Raw genomic sequence first — 18141 nt, 5'->3', positions numbered from 1 at the left:
CAGAACTCCTTTGTCTTTGTACCAATTTGGGGACTAGCCATGTGACCTTCACAGAATCACTTTTATTTTTGACGATCTCATTGTCATTAAACTTTTCACATTTTTTGGTCTACTCTCCTAAATACAATGAAAGGGACTCTGACAGTACTTTGACTATTAAAAAAAAAAACTAAATAAATTTGTTCATCAAAGGGTGCTCTTTCAGAAAAGTTTTTGAGTATGTGAAGGTAAGCTTAGACTGCTCCCATTCATAATGGTGATTAATCGCCAAACGTTTCATGTGCAAATCCATTGCCATCTCTAATCTCACGCCTGGAGAGCACCAGGGTACATTTTGGAGAAGACTCAGCATTTCAGGGGACTTATTATTTGGAGCTCTGGATCCCTGTCATTGTTCTGGGAGTGAAGTCACTCAGTCGTGTCTGACTCTTTGCCACCCCATGGACTGTAGCCTACCAGGCTCCTCTGTCCATGGGATTTTCTAGGCAAGAGTACTGGAGTGGGTTGCCATTTCCTTCTCCAGGGGATCTTCCCGACCCAAGGATTGAACCCGGGTCTCCCACATTGCAGGCAGACACTTTACCATCTGAACCACCAGGGAAGCTATTGCTCTGGGAACATCTAAACTAGGTAGAAACTCAGCTGTATGTCTTATCCCCAGGGCTCAACAAGAACCTGAAGTGGGAGCAGCGAGCCTGAGGTGGGAAGGGTTTTCCCCCACCTCCTCCTCAGCCTAGGCCACTAGTTTTTCTTCTCTACAAACATTCCTCAGTCTGAAGCTTCTTTCCTCCCTCCTCCACTTCCTTCCACCTCCTCCTCCATACACCTCACTCCAGATTTTGCCTCCTCTTGGGAAAAAAAAAAGGCTACAGGCTGGGGAAAAGTTACATTCAATCTCAGATCCCTGATAAGGAACAGTTGCTTGGGTCTCCTTTATTCTGAATTAGGAAAGTCATATGCTTCTAAAACAAGGAACAGCCAGAGATCATAAAACAAATCCTTTCTATCCCCATCTAAGGAAGCCAAGGTAGCTCAAGCCTCTCCCATTCATCAAAATTCCTGGGAAGGAGATTCAATAACCTTCCCCTTCTCATATTCTACTGTCATCACCCAACCCTGACCATTGGAAAAGTATGCCTTCTTTCTAACCTCCTGTACTTCTGCAACAAAAAAGCCTGTTCGCTCTGGTTAAATTCTTCAGAACAATAGAAAGATCTTTCGGTCACTCTTAATTTGTTTTGGGCCAGTTCAGAAAGTAGTGCCCAAAGCTAAATCAAATCCCTGAGTTTACCATCTAAAATTTCTAGAGCTTTACAGTTTAGAAAGCAATGTGAAATATTACCTGATTTGATTTGCTCCTTTCAACAGCACCATGAGAAAGATGCAATAAATATTATAATCCTCAAATGACAAGCTATGTGAAAATGTTTGTGACTGGAAAGCATTTCATATAAACGAGCTATTGCCTCACATATGAGGAAACCAAAGGAGGCATGTGATTTGCCCACGGTCACACAGTTAAGGGGAATGCCAGGGCTCAAACCAAGAACTCGGCTTATATCTAGTACTTCTCCATCTGCTCTGGTCCTCACATGAGCTAATTGTCTCTGCAAAGAGAAAAGCTGTTTTATGGATACAAACTCCTAACCCATCTGGCCATCTCAAAAACATTTGCCATGGAGAACTAGGGAAATGGATATACATGGCATAGCAAAACTCATTATCATTCCTATAAAAATAATTCACTATTATTATCTCTGCTTGCAATATCAAACACATTTTTAGAAACTTTTGAGAAGAACACACTAATGGGCAATAAACTGTCCACGGACAAAAACTGAAAGGGACATGAACAGCTACAATTCAGCCCATCTTTCAGTAACAACTGATTAACACTGCAAGATCAAGATTAGCTGTGAATATTTCATGTTTCTTTGGACCAGGAGTCACTCACTCCCCAAGAGAGGATTAAAGACTCTCCACAGCCTTCTATTCCTTGAGCCACAATCTCTCTTCATAGACATGGTCCTCCATCATGTTGCTTATGTCCTAGAAAATACACATCATCAAGGAAGCCTTCTCTAATTGACCTTACTTTGACTACATTTGAAATTAACACATGAACCTCGAAAAATCTGAAATGGATGAACTTGTACGTGCTGACATATTATTCACTGAGATATTCGTTCATGTCAAGTATTTAGTGAGCATTCATCCAATGGAAGGCACTAAGTCAGGCATGCAGGGACGTATCTGAGCAAAGAAAACCCAATTCCTGCCTTTACAGAGTTTATAGTAGAGTGTTATTTATATCTCTCGTACCTTTCCCAGTTTCTCAAGTTAAGACTGCATGCTCTTTGTAAGCAAGAACTTCTCACTTAAATTTTCTGAAACAGTGCTCGCTTCCGCAGCACATATACTAAAATTTTCTGAAACAGTTAGAGCGCAGTACCTTACACGAGGCTCCCTACACAGCAAATGGATAAATAAAAGAGAGTCGCTGCCTCAACAGTCTGAAATCCTTCCACTCAATCCCTCCAGTATGGTATAAAATTGTGTAACACTGTGAAATATTTAAAATCCACAGGGGTATCGAACCTGAGATGTCAAAAGATCCAACAGAACGAACCTGCTGCTAAAGGGGTAAAGATCCAATGCAGCTGGAGATACCTTTAAGGGGACTCAAGCCCCAGAACTGACTCTCTGATGAGGAAGAGAATTGGGGTGGGAGTGGAAGTGAAGAATGCTCTCAACCTGCAAAGCTGCACTATCCCAAGTGCAAGGGGGTGCCAAAAAGCATCGTGCTCTGCTGCCAGAAAGAATAAAACTGTGCCCCACTCCTGTTTCACAGGACTAGTAGACAAATATCCTGGGCTGGCCAAAAAGTTCTTTTGGGTTTATAAGACTATAGGGAAAAACTGGAATGACCTTTTTGGCCAACCCAATACTTAGGGTAGGATAACAGTAAGAGCCTCCAGTTTAGAAGACCTGCATCTGAGTCCGGCTTCTGCCACCAGTCAGGGAAGATGGCACTGGGCTAGCCAGGTATCCTCTCTGAGCCTCAATCACCCCTTCTGTAAAATGGGAATGAAAACCTCTGTCTTGTCTGCCTCACGGAAATATTGGGAGGTTCAAATAGATACATTCCTATGAAAGCACTCAGAAAAACCATGCTATACACATCCTGAGAAGATTGTGAGGGTGTCCAAACTCCCAGAGGAGCGTCTCACTCCAGCCCAGGAACCTTCATTGCCTCCATCTTTCACCCCCAACATCTGGGTTTCTACCTTCTCACAACTCTGAATTCAGAGGAACAGTTCACCCCGAATCTCAAAAAGGCAAGTGTGTTAATTCCCAAATTCCAAGAGGGTAAAAGAGAAGGGCAGTCATGTAACCATTTCAACTCCCTGCCTTGACAAGAGTCAAACTAAAGAGAAGCCACAAAAAGGGGAAGAGATGGAGGTTTAAGCAGTCACGTACATTATCTGTCCTTTGTGGCTCTCTGCCTTCTCTCCACTGCCAAGTCAGGTCCCTGTCTAGGGACTGCTGAACTAATCTAAACGGGGCTCAGAGGCAATACAGAGATTAGTGTTTGGGAGAGAGAGAGAGATTATGTGCATTTCAGGCCACATTCCACTGCCAAAAAGAAATTATCAGCATGGATAATCAAAGGTTAACTGGACAGGGAGAAAACAACTCATTGCTCCTTTGCAAATATTCTTCCCTATCTCTCCAGTAATTCCCACCCCCCAGGCCCAGTTCTTTCATTTGCTTGTTCAGTCCGCCAACCACCCATCCATCCAGTTAGGGTGTGTGCAGCACCCACAAAACTACCCTCTCTCTAGGTTCTCTAAGGGTTGAAGAGGAGGGGAGGAAAAGAAAAGGCAGATACCTTACGAAGTTGGAAACCGTAATGTACTGATGAGGAGGCTGGGCACACTCTGGTGGGGGTGTGGGGGGGAGGGGAGAGGGTGTGGGACATCCTGCGCTCAGACTCTAACGGCCAGTGCCTCTGCATATCAGGCCTAAGAGCCCAAAACAAATCCTTCCGGCTCTAGGCAGAGGGAAGGCCCATTTTGCAGAGTCAAGCTTATTAAAAACGGCTTGGCAGATTAAACCTAGAGCATTAGCTGGTTGGCCGATTTCAATTTAAACCCCAAGCTTGGAGAAGAAGAAATTCTAGGGTTGACCTATGCTATTCTGCAGGCCATTATCAGCCACTGGTAAAAATCAAGACCTGTACGGGTGCAAAGTGTGTTTCTGTCCCATCATTCAGGCCAAGAACATCCTCCTCATTCTAGAAATGGGATCCACCCCATCACCAAGCCCCACCATTCCACAACAACCAGCCGGTGGAGGCCCACGCCCCTGCCAGGGCCCTTCCCCCCGCAGCTCCAACACCTAAAGCCAGTCCCAATCACCCTAGGGGTCTCACGTGACCAGGCTTGTGCCCGCCTCCCACCCCGAAGCTGGCAAGTTAGGGACTCAGATTCAGCCTCTGGCCTGGCAAAAGTCAAAGGCGGCTAGAAAGCGTTTCCCCCTCTTTCCCCACTCCTTGCGTCACTGTCTACTGCTTGCATTTAAAAAACACTGATTCAGGAGATACCTTTTGAACATGGACACACACAGTGGGAACATAAACACACATGCCCAGACAGTCCCCAGGGACCCACCAATACCCACAGCCCACCCAGACCCTTATTTTACAATCTTTTATCAAAATGCAACACCTTCTTTCCCAGTCTTTCCTTAAGCAAGTGTTGAAAAACCACATTATTAGCAAACTTACCTGTCTATACTCTGGGGTAACCTTACACTCATGGTTTCTCGGTGTCTCCACGGTTTCAGAATCTTGTAGTTGTGATGTCTTGATCAGGATTGAATCGCTTGCAATTTTTAAGAAAGGTGAGAGGAGGGCCTCCCAACTTGAAGACAATCCTTTTTCCTCCAGCTCTCAGGACCCGGGTGACTGAAGCTCCATTCTACTTCTACCAGTTAACATGGTCTCCTTTCTTAGCCCCCCTTTCCCCTCCCCCCCTTAAAAAAAAAAAAAAAAACCGAAAGAAAAAGAGAAAAAAACTATGACCTTCTTAGAAACCAAAAACCCAACCACAAATCTCTTCAAGGTTAGCGCTATGGGCTTTAAAAAAAAAAAAAAAAAGAATCACAGAAAGAATGTGCCTTCAAAATATCAATCTTAACTGCAAAATACAGATTAAAAACATTCTTTTAATCCAGTTTTTCCAGCTGTCCTTACGTTGGCAAGAGCCTCAAGCTCCAAAGCAGAAAAAAATAATTCTCTGGTCTCCAATGCTTAAAACGACAACAGATATACTGAAGGACCAAAAAAAAAAAAAGATGAAAAAATCCAAACTGACACTTGGAAAAAAATCTTCCAGCTGATTTGCACAGTAAAAAAATAAATAAAATCATACAATAGTATGTACACAACAGCACTCCTTACAAGTCCAGTGCAACCCTGGGAAATGAAAATTATAAATTTCCTTAAAAAAAAAAGCTTTTAGATGAAAAGGTTCTGAAATTCTTAAATGAGCCAATCGCACCAAAAAAAAAAAAAAAAAGACACCTGAATGCAATGCTTTTTACCTTTAAAATGGTAGCAATACCACAAACCAGAGACAAATCTCTGAAAATATTCTTTTTTTCCTTTAAACTTGCAGGTTTCTCCACCTACCCCAGCCTGATTCCCAGCCTAGGTTCGGCCTTTTTCTGAAAGACAATTTCCTGAGTTAGTTCTGTTTTGCTCCTCCACATCCAGGCTCCGAAATTTTCTCTAGCCTCAGCCTCCATGAAACGAAGCTTTCGCTTCTTCCCGTTTCGCCTGCTCTCCCTCTCGCCTGGCCAGGAAAACTGCCCCTTATTATTAATAGTTTGGATTATTATTGTGGATTTGAGTTCGGGGTGGGATATTCCTCCACACCAGCCTCCTGGACAATCCGATCGCCTGGCTTCTCTCGCTCGGCCTCTCTTTTTCCTCCCTTTCCGCCCCTCGCCTAACCTCGCAGGCAAGAGCCCACCGCGCCTGGCGCAGGACCGCCGGCGGCCTCCGGCTCCCGGCCCCGCTTGCCCGCTCGCCCCACGCCCGACCGCCGCACTCCGGCCTCCGCAGCCGCGAGACTCCGCGCTCGGGCGCAGGCAGGAAAGGCGGCGGCGGCAGGCCGGCACCGGCGGGCGTCCGGCTCCCGGCGTCGCGGCCGCGCTCGCCTCCTTCCGGGCCCCTTCCCCCCCCGGCTCGCCGCTCGCTCGGGCGCAGGCCCGGCCGGCCGCCCCCTCCCCGAGCTGCCCGCCCTCCGCCTTCCCCGCGAGCCTTTCTCCTACCCTCGCTCCGGCGGGGGCGGGGCCGCAGCCTGCCCCTCCTCCCAGCGCTGCCCGCCGGCCTTTCCCCCGCACTCACGCCGCGGCAGGGGGCGGGGGCGGGAAGCCGACCGCCCTTCCCTTCTTTGGGCGCTGCGGCCGCGGCTCCCGCCCCCCGCCTCTCTCCCGGTCTCCCTGCGCGCCCTGCCCCGCCGCGACCCCTCGCCGCTGGTCCTCGGCCGGTCCCCGCCGCGGCCCCACAGTCGCCGGCCCTGCCCTTTGGTGCGGCCTAACCGATCCCGGGCTTAGCCGGATCCCCGGCTTTTCCCGGCCTGGCTCGCCGGCGACCCCGGCCCGGACCCCGAGAATCACGGCGCGCAGTCCCCGCCGCCGTCACCACTGCGGCCACCTACTCGCTGCTTTCCCTTGGGTGCTTTTCCCCTTTTTACTGCCCTGAATTCACAAGACCTGACCTTTGTTTGCTACCCCCTGGCCCCCCTGCTGCGGTGCCCGGCGCGCCTAGGCCCCCTCCTCACGTGGGCCAGTTTCGGCGTGCACCGTCGTCACCTCTGCTCCCACCCCGCCCCCGCCACCGCTCGCTTTACCTCCACCGCATTCCTCATTTTTCAGACATTTGTCGCGGCCTCCTACTCCGGTGCCAGGAGCTCTCAACAGTTTTCTCCCGTTTCGATGGCCCTCATTTCTTAGACCCACGGAAGAGACCCTTCTGGTCTTGCCGCCCGGATTGTTTGGGCATCTTACTACCAGTCTGGGTAAAGTGTTTTTGAACTCGATGGAAAATCCTTTCAGGGACAATTCTATTTTCATAACCTCCACTCATAGAATCACAGTTTCTAAATCTTTCCAAGTAACATGACATTAGTCAGAAGGTCCCAAGCGTTATGATTAAAAATAATTAAGACCAAAAGGAAGCTTTTTAATAGGACTGGGAAGTGAACTTGGTCTTTGCGCCTGGGTGAATGCTATCGTAAAATACCCTGCGGGCGGTGGTGTGTTTGCTCGTGGTCTCTTCCTTCCACACCACCTTGATTGTTCTGGGGTGAAATACATGTGTATGTGTATTTACCCATACACATCCATAAAGCTGAGTGACCTCAGCACTCATCACTGTTAGAAGTGATGAGTTTGCAAATAGCAAGAGGAAAAAGAAACTAATAACCTGAATTATACCAGATACAAGTTGATATATAAAAGAAAGACTTGCACCCCATCTCAACCAACCCGTAAGCCAAAACCCCCCAAGACAGGAGTTCTGCCGGGAATCAGGCAACACAGTTCAAATTGCTACTGACCTTGTTTATTCCCTTCCTATACTACCTGCAAAACAATGGTCCCAATTGTGTACACTCTGTAGTGATAGATCAGTGGTCACCAAACATTTTTCTTGGCATGCTTCTTTATGTAATATTTTTAAACAATTATTTACATGTATTTTATTGTTGTTTAGATCCTAAGTCGTGTCCAACTCTTTTGCAACCCATGGAATGTAGCCCGCCAGGCTCCTCTGTCCGTAGGATTTCCCAGGCAAGAAACTGGAGTGAGTAGCCATTTCCTTCTCCAGGGGCTCTTCCCAATGCAGGGATTGAACCCACATCTCCTGATTGGCAGGCGGATTCTTTACCTCTGAGCCACCAGGAAGCGCACATATATTTTATTACATACCTTATAAATCTTGCTCTAGAGTAGAAATATTGAAAGATTATTTAAAATAAAGATGAAGTATGTTTTTAAATCATATTTTTTAGTGAATGTTAATGACTGGAATGAATCATGACTGGAAAAGATACTTGTCAAAGAGGTAGACTCAAGCAGAAGTACATTCTTGATTGCATTTATTAAATTATGATACTCATCTTCCAGTCCCATTCACCAAGATGCAAAGACTTTTGATTGAAATTCAACTAGTAAATTTACAGCTTAAGTCAATAAGTCCTTCTTGGGACTGATGATGGGAAGGTTTTACATTTTATATTTTAGCATATGGGTTCAAACCCGCTTGGAAGTATCATTTAGATTTTTTAAACAAATTTAAAATTTTGTTTCTTAGTTTTCAAGTGTGCAGAGAAAATTTTTACTGATGAAACACACTCTTTTTGATAATTAAAAAAATAACAGGGACTTCCCTGGCAGTCCAGTGGTTAAGACTTCCAGCTTCCAATGCAGGGGATGTGGGTTTGATCCCTGGTTGGAGAACTAGGATCCCACACGCCACATGGGGTGGCCAAAAAAAAATTTAAAAATAGCAATTTTGGAACCATTTCAGTCAGGTTTTCAAAATACATGCTCCATAAGCATGAGTTTAAAAAAACAGTAATGTTCTCACTAATTAATAGACTCATCTTCACCTTGAAGGGACAGATTAAGTGGGTTTTTGCTGTTTTTTTTTTTTTTTAAATAAATGCTTGATAGTATACTCTTGCCAGCCATTTCTGATAGGACTTTGTAAAATGTTCTATCAGATAGAACTTGGTAAAATGAAAATGTGTATCCCTGCTTTGTTCAGTATCTCTTTTTAGGCCTCTCTCAGGAGATAACCAATAAATCTCACAGAACAGGAATTTTCATGGTCATTTTCCCTGAGTTTACTAAAAGTTGTAACATTTGTAGCAATTAAGAGGCTTATTTTTATCCAGTGAATGGCATAGGTTATAAAGAAACTGAATGCCTGAACTATGTGTGGCATTATGGCTGGTTCCTGGAAACATCTCACATACTGCACATGACAGATGACTTCAGAAGTAGTGATCCTGTGAGAGTGCTAGGTCAGTCTGTATATTAAAGACAAATAATAATACCTATTAATATAAAGCTTAAATAAGAAGTTATTTTTGCTATAGTTAAATGGTACTGTGAATGCACTTGAGTATTTTCCTCTTGTAGAGCAATGCATCTCTTTGTCTACTCCACCCTGAAGACTGTGGGGTTGTGGGGAGTGACCTTAGCAGGATAGAACTCCCTGAAGTTAGCTGGCCATGTAAGTGAACTGCTAAATCTCAGTTCAGGGGAGAAAAAAAAAATTAGATTGTACCCAAGACAAACCAGGTTGTAGGAGTCTGGAAGCAGTTGTTGGTGAATGAAAAGAGCTCTAGACTAGGACTCCAAAGAACTGAGTTTGTTCTGGGCTGTATCCCTTTCTAGCTTTGTAATCTGATGTTTGCAGGTTGTATGGATTAAATAAAGTCAAGCCTGGGCTCTGTAAACCAGGGGTTCCCAACCTCTAGGATCTAGTACCTGACGATCTGAGGTGGAGCTGATGTAGTAATAATAGAAATAAAGTGCATAATAAATGTGATGCTCTTGAATCATCTGGAAACCATCCCCCTTCTACTCCCAGTCTATGGGAAAATTGTCTTCTGCGAAACCAGTCCCTGGTACCAAAAAGGCTGGGGAGCGCTGTTATAAACTATAGCACGCTGGGCAGGAAAACATGACTAAACTTTTAAAAATATTATCTTAAATTAATAATTATTTTACCTTTTTTCCCAAGAACTTTGTTAATAAATGAACTATCTCTGTCCAACATTCTTGTTTCGTTCATTAGTTGTTATGTTAAATTTATTTACACCTCAGGAAGCTATGGCAGAGAAGGGTTTTAGGTGATTTGCATGAAATCCCATTAGTCTGATTGTTTTGGCTTGAGTTCATACCTCTTTATTTTTAGGTGTGAGAAGCAAAGAGAAAAAAACCTCTTTTTTTTTTTCTCTTTGTAGAGACAGATTCTAGAAACTTGGTATTTAATTGAATAGCTGACTGGAAGCTGTGGTGGAGAAACTTGAATGGTTCACAGTGTAAGTTGTAGAGAAGCAACTTTTTCCTGCGCAGACATCCCCAGTCCAAACCAAATGTATTGTCTTAGAAAGATGGACTCAGAAAGACAGATTTCAGTCATTCTCCTTCTGAGATGCTGTTAGGAGACAGGCCTAGCAAATAAAAACATGGTGCTACGGTTTGTCGGTGATCTTCTATCCCCCTTCAACCTTTATCAGTTGGAAAGATGATTTCACAGTTTCGCTTAATTAAGTTGTTTAGTCCTAAGGGTGAGAAAATTTTGTGATTTATTTTTAACTGATTCAGATTTCTCTAGCATATTGCTGGATAGCCAGAATAACCAACATTAAACTGTTATAGACATCATTTCATTGTCACTCAGAATATTCTGGTCATTTAACCTGTTACTGCTGCTGCTGCTGCTAAGTCACTTCAGTCGTGTCCGACTCTGTGCGACCCCATAGACGGCAGCCCACCAGGCTCCGCCGTCCCTGGGATTCTCCAGGCAAGAACACTGGAGTGGGTTGCCATTTCCTTTTCCAATGCATGAAAGTGAAAAGTGAAAGTGAAGTCGCTCAGTCGTGTCTGACTCTTCGCGACCCCATGGACTGCAGCTACCAGGCTCCTCCATCCATGGGATTTTCCCGGCAAGAGTACTGGAGTGGGGTGCCATTGCCTTCTCCATTTAACCTGTTGAGTTCCCAATAAAATTTTAATGTGAAAAAATAATAACACCCCAAACATACATAGTGCTTACTGGGTAAATACTCTTCTAAACAAACTGCAAGTGTTAACCACTAGGTCATTTCAGCGGCCTTTGGAGGTGGTTATTATTATCATCCTTGTTTTCAGATGGGAAACAGAGGCTCAAGGAGGTGAAATAACTTGCTCAGGGTCTCAGAGCTGGAGAACCAGGCAGTCTGGCCACAGAGTCTATGCTTAACTGCTGTTAAGCACAGTTAAGTCTATGCTTAACTGTGCTGCCTGTGTGCTGCAGGCATTGGTGAAAGCAAAACAAACAAACAAAAAGCAGAAACAACACATAGGCAAAACCTTATCAGAAAGAAGGAGAAACTGGGGAGCGTGGAGCTGGAAGTAGAGGTCAGCGGTTTAACTCCTCAGCCCTCCAGAGAGTCGTTTTCCCCATTAAGCGGTGACCAGCAGATGTTACCCTAGAGCTCTCACTTCTTTGTCTCCCTTCTCAGTGTCCCTCCAGAAGTCACCCCCGGAAAGTTGCTCGCTCTTTACTTTTGAGGATCTCAAGGCATTCAGTGGAGAAGGGGCTCCTCTCCTTGACTCCCACTGAGAGAAGATCTGCATTGTCTGAGGTGTCACCTCTTAGGTGTGCACCCCAGCCTCCTAAGCGGGGTACCGTCCTGTCTGTGGTTACCTTAGAAACCAGCTCTCTCCCATCAACACCCCTAGTAGCTGAGACAAACTGAATAACACGGGAAGGTGCCAAGATAAGTTGTAAAGGAAAATGTGTGAAAGAAAATCAGTTTTAGATTGAAGGCTAATATTTTTGGAAGTTGGGTCTGTATGTGTGTTATTTTTTTATCCCAATAAGAAAAAGTAACCAGGATCAAATGTAAGATACAAAAAGAGTGATATCAAGAGGAAGATAGAAAAATTACTCAAAGCCTGTTTTATTTTATTTTTATTTTTGGCTGTCTTGGGTCTTAGTTGCTGCATTCGGGCTCTCTCTAGCTTCGTTGAATGGGAGCTACTCTTCATTGCAGCACACTGGCTGCTCATTGCGGGGGCTTCTCTTGTTGTGGAGCACAGGCTTTAGGCACATGGGCTTCAGTAGTTGTGCACAGGCTTAGTTGCTCTGTGGCACATGAAATCTTCCCGGACAAGGGATCGAACCTGTATCCCCAGCATTGGCAGGCAGATTCTTATCCACTGTACCACCAAGGAAGTCCCCAAAGCCTGCTTTAAAAATGGAAAAAATTGTCCTTTAAAAGATTTTACATACAATAAATTACACATATTTAAAATCTATATAACTTGGTAAGTTTTGATATACATGAAACAATCACCACAAATCAAAACCTTTCACACATTGCTCTTGCTCTTTTCTAAGTCTTCCCTCCCACTGCTTCCAACTGGACTCAGCCAAGCTGACTACAGGTGTGTAGCTTTTATTAGTCTTCTCAAATAACCAGCTTTTTGGATTCACTGAATTTTCTCTCTGTTGTTTTTCTGTTTTGTTGATTTCTGTCCTGATCTTTATTGTTTCCTTTCTTCTGCTTGCTTTGGATTTCAGTTGCTCCTCTTTTTCTAATTCCTTACAGTTGAAGTTGAGATCTTTGATTTGAGATCTTTCTTAGAACCTGGCTATACCAGTACTCTGATTTTGGATTTCCTGTCTCAGATTTCCTGTCTCTGGAATTGTTAGAAATAAATTTTTGTTGTTTAAACTAGTCTATGATAATTTTTATAGCAGCCCAAGTTGACTAAGACAGTTTCATTGACTTTGTCTATTTTTAAAATTCTGTTTTATTTCTCTCTTTTCACAGCCTTGGGTTTAGTTTGCCCTTTGTTTTCTAGTTCACTAAGATGTGTGTGTGTTTGTGCTTAGCCACTGAGTCTCGTCTGACTCTTTGCAGCCCCATGGACTGTAGCTTGCCAGGCTCCGCTGTCTGTGGGGTTTTCCAGGCGAGAATACTGGAGTAGGTTGCCATTTGCTACTCCAGGGGCTCTTCCCAACACAGGGATTCAACCCTGTCCAGTGACTAAGACTCTGCACTCCCAGTGCAGGGGGCTGAATTTGATCCCTGATGGGGGAGCTAGATCCCACATGCTGCAACTAAGGGTTCTTTCATACAGCACCTAAAGATCCAGCTTGCCATAAAGAAGATCAGTGATCCTGTGTGCTGCAACTAAACCAGTGCTACCAAATAAATAACTATTTTTTAAAATGGAAGTTAATGTATTTATCTACATAGTAACTATTTCTGATGCCCTTCATTCCTTTTTGTAAATTGGAATTTTATCTGGTATCATTCTTTTTGTTTGAAATGCTTCCTTTATCGTTATTTCCTGTGTAGGTGCTGGTGTAGGTGATGTCTTTGGTGTAATTTTTTTTCTACTTTCTTGTGCTTATTTAACTTATATGCAGAGTACATCATGAGAAACGCTGGGCTGGATGAAGCACAGGCTGGAATCAAGATTGCTGGGAGAAATATCAATAACCTCAGATATGCAGATGACATCACTCTTATGGCAGAAAGTGAAGAAGAACTAAAGAGCCTCTTGATGAAAGTGAAAGAGGAGAGTGAAAAACCTGGCTTAAAGCTCAACATTCAGAAAACTAAGATCATGGCATCTGGTCCCATCACTTCATGGCAAATAGATGGGGAAACAGTGGAAACAGTGGCAGATTTTATCTTTCTGGGCTCCAAAATCACTGCAGATGGTGATTGCAGCCAGGAAGTTAAAAGACGCTTACTTCTTGGAAGGAAAGTTATGACTAACCTAGACAGCACATTAAAAAGCAGAGACATTACTTTGCCAACAAAAATCTGTCTAGTCAAGGCTATGGTTTTTCCAGTAGTCATGTATGGATGTGAGAGTTGGACTATAAAGAAATCTGAGCGCCGAAGAATTGATGCTTTTGAACTGTAGTGTTGGATAAGACTGTTTAGAGTCCCTTGGACTGCAAGGAGATCCAACCAGTCCATCCTAAAGGAGATCAGTCCTGGGTGTTCATTGGAAGGACTGATGTTGAAGCTGAAATTCCAATACTTTGGCCACCTGATGCGAAGGGCTGACTCATTGGAAAAGACCCTGATGCTGGGAAAGATTGAGGGCAGGAGGAGAAGGGGACGACAGAGGATGAGATGGTTGGATGGCATCACCAACTTGATGGACATGGGTTTGGGTGGACTCCGGGAGTTGGTGATGGACAGGGAGGCCTGGCGTGCTGCTATTCATGGGGTCACAAAGAGTCGGACACGACTGAGCGACTGAACTGAACTGAACTGTGCTTCGCGTTCACTGAGCTTCTTGGATCTGTGGGTTATGGTTCTTGTTAAATTTGGAAATTTTTTGGTTAATTATTTCTTCAGCTATTTTTGTCTGTTCCCCATCTCTTTCTTCTCCTTCAAAGATAACATGTATATTAGACCACTGAGGGGTCTCACAGCTCACTGATACTCTTCCTTTTTTCTCTTCATGTTTCATTTTGGATGTTTTCAATTGCTCTTCTAAAAATCCATTAATCTTTTCTTCTGCTTTCTCTGATTTACCATTAGTCATATCCAGTGTATTTTTCATGTGAAACGTTTGTAGTTTTCATTCCAAGAAGTTCAGTTACATTCTTTTTAAAGTTTCTTGTATACCTACACTAAGTATGCCCCGTCTTCTAATTTTTTGAACATATAGAATACAGTTATAATAACTATTGTTGTGTCCTAATTCTATCATATATGTCATTTCTGGATCAGGTTCAGTTGATTGATATATTCCAGTTGATATTATAGGTCTTAATGTCCCTCTTCTTTGCATACCTGGCAAGTTTTAGTTGAATGCTAGATATTTTTATATTCCTATATATATTCTCAAATTTTGTTATAGAACCCAGTGAAGTTTCTTGGAAGCAGTTTTGCCCTTTCAGTTCTTATATTTAATCTTTGTTAGGCAGAACAAGGACATTATTTAGTCTAAAGCTGATCTCCCCCATCCCAGCTGCTGAGGCTCGATCTTCCAATTGACTGTAGGATGCCCTATGAATCATGAGATCTTTCAGTCTGACTAGTAGGAACAGGCACCTTTCCTGGGCCTGTGTGTTTCAAGGATTCTTTCTAATCCTTTCAGGTTGTTCTTTCATCAATCTAGGATTATTTCCTCATACACATGCACTGTTCTAAACTCAGCTGTATACTTTAGCGGGGCCCAGTGCTGGTCTCTGGAGTCCTCATTTGATGCAGCTTTTTCCTTTTTGATTTTCTGGCCTCTGGCAAACCACCTGGCCCTCCAGGACTCTCACTTTATCTCCTCAACTCTGGGGCACTGCTGCACTCCACCTGGGCTCCCTCTCCTGTACGCTGGCCTGGAAACTTTGTCCAGGAAGTAAGCTGGAGCAACCATAGGACTCGCCTCATTTGTATTCCATTTCCCAAGAATCACTATCCTGCATTGCCTGGTTGCCAATGTCTTGAGAACCATTGTTTCGTACCTTTTTGCCTGTTTTTTAAATTATATATTTTTATTGTTTTTAATATTATATATTTTATTTTATTTTTATTACATATTTTTATGGGCTTCCCTTGTAGCTCAGCTGGTAAAGAATCCTCCTGCAATGTGGGAGACCTGGATTCAATCCCTGAGTTGGGAAGATCCTCTGGATAAGGGAATGGTTACCCACTCCAGTATTCTGGCCTGGAGAATTCCTTGGACTGTACAGTCCATGGGGTCGCAAAGAGTCGGACATGACTGAGAGACTTTCACTTTCACTTTCATTTTTAATAGAGTCAGATAAAGTTTTACAGTATTTAACATGCTATCCTGACAGAGAAAACGTATCTCAAAAAGTTACTTACCTAAGATCTCAAAAAAAAAAAAAAAGCTGTAAAGTTGAATATCTCTGCTTAAAATGTTATAGTTAATACAAATTCTTTCAAGAGACTCTGGCCTAGGATGCTATTTTTGAGAAGTAATAAACTGTGTTGTATGTTTCCTCTCCAATGATGAACTTTGTCATTTTATTTTCTTTTTTGTTAAAAATATATACTCTATTTCCAGTTAAAAGGTTGTACATAGCATACATGTATGATATACAAGCCATATGTGATATATACACGTATACACATTGACTTCATTTCTTGATATTTAAAAATAAACTTTATATATTACAAAATATATAAAGTTTATATAAGTTTATATATTCAGTATTAGATCCAACCAGTCCATCCTAAAGGAGATCAATCCTGAGTGTTCATTGGAAGGACTGATGTTGAAGCTGAAACTCCAATACTTTGGCCACCTGATGCAAAGAGCTGACTCATTGGAAAAGACCCTGATGCTGGGAAAGATTGAGGGCAGGAGAAGGGGACAACAGAGGATGAGATGGTTGGATGGCATCACCACTTGATGGACATGGGTTTGGGTGGACTCCAGGAGTTGGTGATGGACAGGAAGGCCTGGCATGCTGTGGTTCATGGGGTCGCAAAGAGTCAGAAACGACTGGGCGACTGAGCTGAACTGAACTGATCACATGTAGTCCATTATCCTCATGAATCTTTTTTTATAAAATACAGGTTAATACAAATGAAATATCATAAATTTTAATTTGTGGATCAATGATAGGATATTCTTCATCAAAATTTAGCTTGGCGTTAAATTACTGAGCTAACCCATGTAGAATATTCTATTCATATGGGGAAATAGAGCATGTGACTGGCAGTGCCTAAGTCAAACTGATATGCAGTAACTACTGTGTGTGTGTGTGTGTGTGTGTGTGTGTGTACGCTTTGTCACTCAGTGTCCAACTCTTTGTGACCCCATTAACTATAGCCTGCTAAAGTTCCTCTGTCCTTGGGATTTTCCAGGCAAGAATACTGGAGTGGGTTGCCATGCCTTCCTCCAGGGATTCCTCCTACCCCAGGGACTGAACCCGCATCTCTTATATCTCTTGCATTGGCAGGCAGATTTTTTTTTTATCACTGAGCCACCTGGAAAGCCCAAACACTGGCTTAACTTAAAGATAATTGCATGCTCTATTTGTCTGTTTTTTTAGTTGTTTCAGTTGAAACAACTGAACTCAGCCCTTGTTATACCTTTTTAGCAAGATGTGGAAATGCTGGCTTGCCCTTTATCTTCAAGTTTAAATCCCAACTCTATACTTAACATTTGAAAAATTTTCTCATTGATGGAATTAAAGGAAGACTTGTCATGTTACCATTGCAGCCTGTTGTGGGTGTTTGAGCCGGTTTTCTGGATTTGAATTTTGGATGCCCCAAGATTCAAGATTCAAGCTGTGGGGCCTTGGGAATGTTAATTAATCTATTTATGCCGGTGTCCACACTTTTGGTTTATTATATATTTTTATCACATGTATATTTATTATATATATTCTTTATTTATCTGGCTGTGCCGGGTCTCATGCAGGATCTTCAGTCTTCATTGCAGCATGTGGGCTGTTTAGTTGTGGCATGCAAACTCTTAGCTGTGGCATGTGGGATCTATTCCTCTGACCAAGGCCCTCTGCATTGGGAGTGCAGAGCCTTAGCCACTGGACCACCAGGGAAGTCCCATGTGTCCATGTTAATACTTTGGCCACCTGCTGCAAAGAGCTGACTCATTTGAAAAGACTCTGATGCTAGGAAAGATTGAGGGCAGGAGGAGAAGGTGGCCACAGAGGATGAGATGGTTGGGTGACATCATCGACTCAATGGACATGAGTTTGAGCAAACTCTGGGAGATGGTGAAGGACAGGGAAGCCTGGCGTGCTGCAGTTCATGGGGTTGCAAAGACACTGAATGACAACAACATAATACCTTCCTTATAAGGTGTTTGTGAGAATTACATGAGTTAATACTTGTAAAGCACTGTGCATTGCCTAACACAGCAGGTGATTGTTATATGTTAGCTGGTCATATGTATGAAGAGTGCAAAAAGATGAGCTTGACTAGTGTAGGCCACAGATTGGTGGGAAGTCATAAGAAGTGAAATTAGGAAGCTGGATGGGTGCAGTGGAAGAAGGGTGTGAGATTGTACTAGTGAGTTTAATTGAGATAGGATAGACCTATAAGCACATGAAAAAAAGTACAATTCCTAACAAGGGGTACAAATTAATATTCTGTTTACCTATAAATATCAAATTGGCAAAGCACTAGAAAAATGAAATTATCTATTGTGGGCAAGAAGGATTCCATGAAATAAAAACTCTCACTGAGTGAATGAAGTAAAAAATTAATTTTTACTTTTTGGGGGACAATTTGGTACAATGAATAAAAAGTCTTAAAGAGGACATATCTCTTTTCCTCAAATTTATTGAATTATGATTTACATATAACCTTATGTATATGCAAT

At 43.1% G+C, this 18141-nt stretch overlaps 2 protein-coding genes across 12 annotated transcripts in view; one reads left to right on the top strand and one right to left on the bottom strand.

Moving 5' to 3' along the window:
- The window catches only part of ARHGEF11 (Rho guanine nucleotide exchange factor 11), a 108832-nt gene extending 102602 nt beyond the window's left edge, over window positions 1-6230 (bottom strand). For 4 of the 11 annotated variants that reach the window (XM_043453231.1, XM_043453213.1, XM_043453268.1 and 1 more), the window contains exon 1: window positions 4790-6226. In XM_043453231.1, coding sequence (XP_043309166.1) covers window positions 4790-4821 — 32 coding nt within the window. In that variant the 5' untranslated portion in view covers window positions 4822-6226. Of the gene's footprint in view, window positions 1-4789 lie in introns of all 11 variants that reach the window. The other 7 variants (XM_043453204.1, XM_043453222.1, XM_043453240.1 and 4 more) reach the window with 5 other exon arrangements.
- On the top strand, window positions 5810-7834 carry LOC122426743 (basic proline-rich protein-like). The gene is made up of 3 exons (XM_043445874.1): window positions 5810-5861; window positions 6027-7088; window positions 7784-7834. The coding sequence occupies exons 1-2, from the start codon at window positions 5810-5812 to the stop codon at window positions 6770-6772; spliced, it is 798 nt and encodes a 265-aa protein (XP_043301809.1). The 3' UTR covers window positions 6773-7088; window positions 7784-7834.
- Window positions 7835-18141: the final 10307 nt, after the last annotated feature.

The sequence above is a fragment of the Cervus canadensis genome, chromosome 2 (assembly GCF_019320065.1).
Source record: "Cervus canadensis isolate Bull #8, Minnesota chromosome 2, ASM1932006v1, whole genome shotgun sequence".
In the NCBI taxonomy this organism is placed as follows: domain Eukaryota; kingdom Metazoa; phylum Chordata; class Mammalia; order Artiodactyla; family Cervidae; genus Cervus; species Cervus canadensis.
The sequence above is the reverse complement of the archived record's forward strand: the minus strand, read 5'-3'. Positions and strand labels throughout refer to the sequence as shown.

Bases quoted from the DNA above. Each gene is read 5' to 3' on its own strand.
- LOC122426743 (XM_043445874.1), top strand. From the start codon at position 5,810: ATGAAACGAAGCTTTCGCTTCTTCCCGTTTCGCCTGCTCTCCCTCTCG. The intron at 5,862-6,026 runs GCCAGGAAAACT...CTAACCTCGCAG, and splicing joins CCTGCTCTCCCTCTCGCCTG to GCAAGAGCCCACCGCGCCTG.